Raw genomic sequence first — 5,896 nt, 5'->3', positions numbered from 1 at the left:
ATGTTGCAAACGAAGCCCGGGATTTAAATAACTGTTACTTCTCATGGAATGAGGAGAAACAGTTAATTTGAACTAAGGAATTAGCGTCTAGTTGCAGGCAGTTAGTTTGGACTAAGGAGGATTTAAAAATGGTGGCGCCATGCAACCTGGGATATTTAAATCCCGAACTTCATTTGCAACTCCAGTGCCCTCGTTTGCTTACCTAGCTTGAACTAACGAGCTAGTGTAGACATACCCTTACACACAAACCCTTCACTCTGTAAGTCACACTCAAAACCATGGTAAGGACAGGAAAGGATTTATTCTCTCTGACTGGTCTATCAGTGATTCAGGCAGGGCCAAGAACCATGTTGCCTGGGAACTTTACACAGGACTTGAACTGGGAGCCAGAGCCAAAGGAGACAACTTCAGTCCTTTTATGAGGAAACAGCCGGAGCAGCCTAACCCGGATCTGTTGGGTCCTCACCCCATAGATGATGGGGTTCAGCACAGGGGGCAACAGGAGGTACAAATTGGCAGTGAGAACATGGAAATGAAGAGGCAAATTATGGCCAAACCGAGTTGTCAGGGAGGTGAAGACGGCTGGGATGTAAAAGATTAAGATAGCACAGAGGTGGGAGCTACAAGTCCCAAAAGTTTTGAGCCGGGCATCCTTAGTGGGGAGGCGGAAGATGGCCCTGAGGATCTGTGTGTAGGACACAGTGATAAGAAGCACATCAAGACTTATCCTAGAGATTAGTGTAAAGAGGCCGTAGTAGTTACTGACGCTGATGTCGGCGCAGGCCAGTTTCACCACACGCAAATTCTCACAGTGCGTGTGGGGAACGATGTTGGTTCTGCAATATGGCCACTGCCTGGCCAGGATGGGGTAGGGCAGTGCGAGCACGGCACCGCGCAGCACCACAGCCAGGGCAATCTTGGCTACAACGCGGTTCGTCAGGATGGTGGAATGTCGCAGGGGATGGCAGATGGCCACGTAGCGATCCAAAGCCATGGTCACATAAATCCCAGACTCTATCGCAGCGAAGGTGTGAACAAAGTACATCTGGGTAAAGCAGGCACTGAAACTGATCTCTCTGGACTTGAACCAGAAGATGCTCAGCATAGTGGGCATGGTGGATGTGGACAGCACCAGGTCAGTGATGGCCAGCATGCAGAGGAAATAGTACATGGGCTCATGGAGGGTCCGCTCCCTCTTCACGATGTACAGGATGGTGAAATTCCCCAAAATGGTTATGACATACATGGTACAGAAGGGGATGGCAATCCAGACATGGGCCCACTCCAGGCCAGGAATGCCCAGCAGGATGAAGGTGGAGAAGTTGGAGAACTCGGTTGTGTTGGAGTTTGACATGGGATAGTGGAGAACGTGTCCAACTCAGGGGCAGAAGAGTGTCTCTTTCATGTACCATACGTTCCTCTCACTTTCCGTTTGTGCCCAGGGTTTATAATGATGGTTGCAGCACAATTGCCTAGAGGGACAGAAAATGATAATATGAGACACAACATGCCCTGCTTGAGGCTGTTGTCATGGGCAAAGGAGAGAAAGAAAAAGGAAGGGGGTGGGAGACAGAACATCATTAAGTATCTGGAGAATGGGCACTTAAACCTAAGCAGATAAAAATCAAAGTCAATAGATAGATACCTAAAAGAGGAAGGATACCACTCAGGGAGCTGTTAGCACCTTCAGTGGTTATTAAGTAGGTAGATTTCCCATCCGCCCGTATCACGACTGAGTCCATTAGCATGTGAATTGAATTTGCGGATGAACTGGGATTCCAGGGCTTCTCTGTGGATCTGGCTTGTGGAGCTGGTTTGTGACAAGACAGCTACTTGCAGGTCTCTCAGACTGTGGTTAGGCTGAAATGCTCACCAACAGGATTCTCTATGTTCTCATCTACATGTTTTGTTAGTCTGTAAAGTGCTACCAGACCTTTTGTTGTTTTTTTCTGCACCGATACAGCAAAGTTATTTTGAAATAACTTTACTAGCTTCTACACAGCCAAACCGCCGTTTTGAAATTAATTCGAAATAGCGGAGCGCTTCTTTCGAATTTGTAAACTTCATTCCATGAGGAATAATGCCAAGTTCGAAATAGCTATTTCGAATTAAGTGCTGTGAAGACACTTATTTTGAAATAGGGGTCCTGCAGCCTTCCCAGGGTGCCCTGGAGGCCACTCCAGCCTCAACTGAGAACACTCCTCTCCCACCGCTCCCCAGGAGCCTGCCAGGGTAGAGATCATGGACCTTATTCAGGTTTCGGGGCATGCCCCAATGAATATGATCTCTGCACTAGACAGAGGAACGCGGCTCTCTATGGCAGGATAGCTGCCAGCCTGGCCAGCAAAGACCATATGCGAACCCTGGAGCAGGTTTGCCTGAAAATCAAGTTGGTCTGGCGAAACCCCCAACCCTGAGTTCTGAGCTTCCCCTCCCCTTTCTTTCCCTTGCTTCCCCCTTCCAACTCCCTCCTCCCTGGTTTCCTCCTCCCTTTTCCCACCCTCTCTTCTCCCCTCAACTGCCTCCTTTCCCCAGTCTCATCAGAGTTTCATCTCCCCCACCAGTTTTGTTAAATAAAGAGAGTTTGTGTTCATGAAAATACCTGTATTTTATTTGACATCAGGAAGGGAGGTTAGGGAGGGGTAAGTGGAAGGACGTGAGGGAGGAAAGAGGCAGAACCCCCAGTGGGGTAGACCAAGGAGGCTCTTAGTGCTCCTCAGGGTGGAAGTTCTCCCGCATGGTCTCCTGCATACTGACAGCTCCCCGATGGACCTCCCGGATGGCAGCCTGCAGAAAGTGCAGCCAGGCTCACAGCAACGTGTCCAAGAGAAGCACCAGAGTGCCCAGGGGCAGCTCTGGCTCCATGTGGCTGAGTGCTGTGGTGTCCTGAGTGAGGGCAACCATAGCACACAGAGACAACATGCTTTGCTGTCCCTCATCGAGGTAGGCAAGCAAACAGGGAAAGCTGAGAACCAGCTGTCCAGAGAGGGTCCCTTTAAACACAGGCCTCAGATAGCCTCAGGCAGCAGCCACACAAAGTTGCTCCTGACCTGATGCCCTGCCAGACCTGGTTCCGGCCGGCCTTAAATGCGATTCAGCATCCACTCAGTGTGGATGAGTTATTTTGAAATAGCAAAATGCTATTTCGAAATGCATTTTGTGTGTAGATGCGTTATTTCGAAAAAACTTATTTCTAATTAACTATTTCAAAATAAGATATTTCAAAATCACGCTACAGTGTAGACATACCCCAACAGACTAACTCAGCAAACCTTGAAGCTCTCTGGAGGAGGGTATTCCAGTCATTAGGAAAAGGCAGGTGTCAGTAATGGGAGATTTGATCATTAGAAACATAAACAGCAGTTTGTGATGACCGGGAGAAATATATGATGGATAACCTGCCTGGTGTGACGGTTGTGGGTCTCTTGAGACTTCTAGCTAGTCTCATGTATAGTGCTGGGGAGGAGCCGGTGGCCGTGGTAAATGTAGCTACCTACGACAGTGGGAAGGGAAGGAGAGAGGTCGTAAAGGCCAAATTTAGGCTGCTAGGAAAGAGATTGAAATCCAGGACCTCTATGGTAGCATTCTCTAAAACTCTTCCAGTTCCACATGCGGCTCTGCCAGATAGACAGGAAGAACTTCAGCGTCTCAATGAGTGGATGAGACGATGGTGTAGGGAGAAGGGGTTTAGATTTGTTAGGAACTGGGGATAATTTTGGGAGAGGGGGAGCCTGTACAGGAAGGATGGGCTCCACCTAAACCAAAATGGAACCAGATGGCTGGCACTTAACATGAAAAAGGTTGTTTTTAAACTAAGGGCTGGGGGAAAGCCGACGGGTGTGGGTTGGACAGAGACATCTCTTAGGAAAGGGTGTATTAACAGAGATTTTCTATGTTCTAGTCAGGAGGAGAGGATGGAAGATGATAGACTATGGGGGAGATAAAATGAGAAACAATCAAATGAAAAAGAATCTAACACATCAGGAAATGGCAGACAGATAAATAGCCACAAACATTTCAAGTGCTGTTACACAAACGCTGGAAGTCTAAATCAGAAGATGGGTGAACTAGAGTGCCTAGTTTTAAAGGAGGCTATTGGTTGAATAGGCATCACGGAAACTTGGTGGAATGAGGACAATCAATGGTACACAGTCATACCAGGGTACAAAATATATTGGAAGGACAGAGCAGGTCGTGCAGGGGGAATGGCGCTACACGTGAAAGAAAATGTAGAATCAAATGACGTGGAAAATCTTAAATGAGCCAAAATGTTCCATAGAATCTCTATGGATACTAATTCCATGCTGCAATAATAAGAATTTAACAGAAGGGATCTATTATCAACCACCTAATCAGGGCAGTGATAGTGACTATGAAATGCTAAAGGAGATTAGAGAGGCTATCAAACTAAACAACTCAATAATAGTTGGGGATTTCAACTGGACCAGTATTGACTGGGCACAAGTCACCTCAGGACGGGATGCAGAAATAAAATTTCTTGATACCTTAAAAGACTGCTTCTTGGAGCAGCTGGTTCTGGAGCCCACAAAGGAAGAGGCTGTTCTTGACTTAGTCCTAAAAGAAGCGCAGCATCTGGTTCAAGAGATAAATATAACTGGACCACTTGGAAATAGTGTCCAATATGTAAGAAAATTTCACATCCCTGTGGTGGAAAAAACACCTCAGCAGCCCAACACGGTGGCATTTCATTTCAGAAAGGGGAACTACTCAAAAATGAGGAGGTTACTTACACAGAAATTAAAAAGTGCAAACGTAAAATCCCTGCAAGCTGCATGGAAAGTTTTCAAAGACACCATAATAGAGGCCCATCTTAAATGTATACCCCAAATTAAAAAACCGAGCAGGAGAACCAAAAAAAGTGCCACTGTGGCTTAACTACCAGGTAAAAGAAGCAGTGAGAGATAAAAACGGGTCTTTTAAAAAGTGGAAGTCAAATCCCAGTGAGGGAAATAGACAGGACCATAAATGTTGTCAAATTAAGTGTAAAAATACAGGAAGAAATGCTAAAAATGCGTTTGAAGAGCAGCTAGCCAGAAACTCAGAAATGAAAAGCAAAATGGTTTTTAAGGACCTCAGAAGCAGGAATCCGGCTAAACACCCAGGGGCCCTTGGACAATGGAGACGCTAAGGGAGCACTCAAAGATGATAAAGTCATAGCGGAGAAGCTAAATGAATTCTTTGCATCGGTCTTCGTGACTGAGAATATTGGGGAGATTCCCAAACCTGAGCCATTCTTTGTAGGTGACAAAACTGAGGAACTGTCCCAGATTGAGGTGTCATTAGAGGAGGTTTTGGAACAAATTGATAAATGTAACGGTAAGAAGTCACCGGACCAGATGGCATTCACCCAAGAGCAGTGTCCCCTCTAAGATTTTCCAAACATGAGCAGAATGAGTTTGGGCTTGTGTACCAGGACTGAGGTCATGTTCACTGGTGTGGGTGTGTGCCACCGTCGCCCCTGAGTTGTTAACATGCGCACATTCCCAGCCGCTGGAGTGGAACCCTCCCTCGCCTCCGCCATGCGCTATGTCCCGTTCCCATTCCCAGCTGCCGGAGCAGATCCTGCCCCCTGGCCATGAGGCAGCTCCTGTTCCTGGCCCCAGCCACCAGAAAAGGTCAAATCCCCACACCCCATAGCAGACCTGGTTACCAGAGCCCGACTCCCCTCCACCACACAGCTGTGACAGGTCTTGGATACCAGCCCCAGCGGCTCCCTCTCCCTGCCGTCTCAGCTGGCCCCACCCGCCGATGCTGCTGCATGCCGTGCAAGTTTTTTTTTTTGGAGATTGCCTATCTCCTAGATCTGGAAGGGACCTTTGAAGGTCATCGAGTCCAGTCCCCTGACTTCACAGCAGGACTAAGTACCACCCCTGAC

General features: G+C 47.5%; 1 protein-coding gene across 1 annotated transcript; it reads right to left on the bottom strand.

The window, feature by feature from the left end:
- Positions 1-328: 328 nt before the first annotated feature.
- Positions 329-1,354, bottom strand: LOC102444789 (olfactory receptor 52E4-like). Its single transcript, XM_075904907.1, has one exon. The coding sequence runs from the start codon at positions 1,352-1,354 to the stop codon at positions 329-331; it is 1,026 nt and encodes a 341-aa protein (XP_075761022.1).
- Between the last annotated feature and the right edge of the window lie 4,542 nt (positions 1,355-5,896).

Source organism: Pelodiscus sinensis, chromosome 1 (assembly GCF_049634645.1).
Source record: "Pelodiscus sinensis isolate JC-2024 chromosome 1, ASM4963464v1, whole genome shotgun sequence".
NCBI lineage: Eukaryota > Metazoa > Chordata > Testudines > Trionychidae > Pelodiscus > Pelodiscus sinensis.
The sequence above is the reverse complement of the archived record's forward strand: the minus strand, read 5'-3'. Positions and strand labels throughout refer to the sequence as shown.

Bases quoted from the DNA above. Each gene is read 5' to 3' on its own strand.
- LOC102444789 (XM_075904907.1), bottom strand. From the start codon at position 1,354: ATGTCAAACTCCAACACAACCGAGTTCTCCAACTTCTCCACCTTCATC.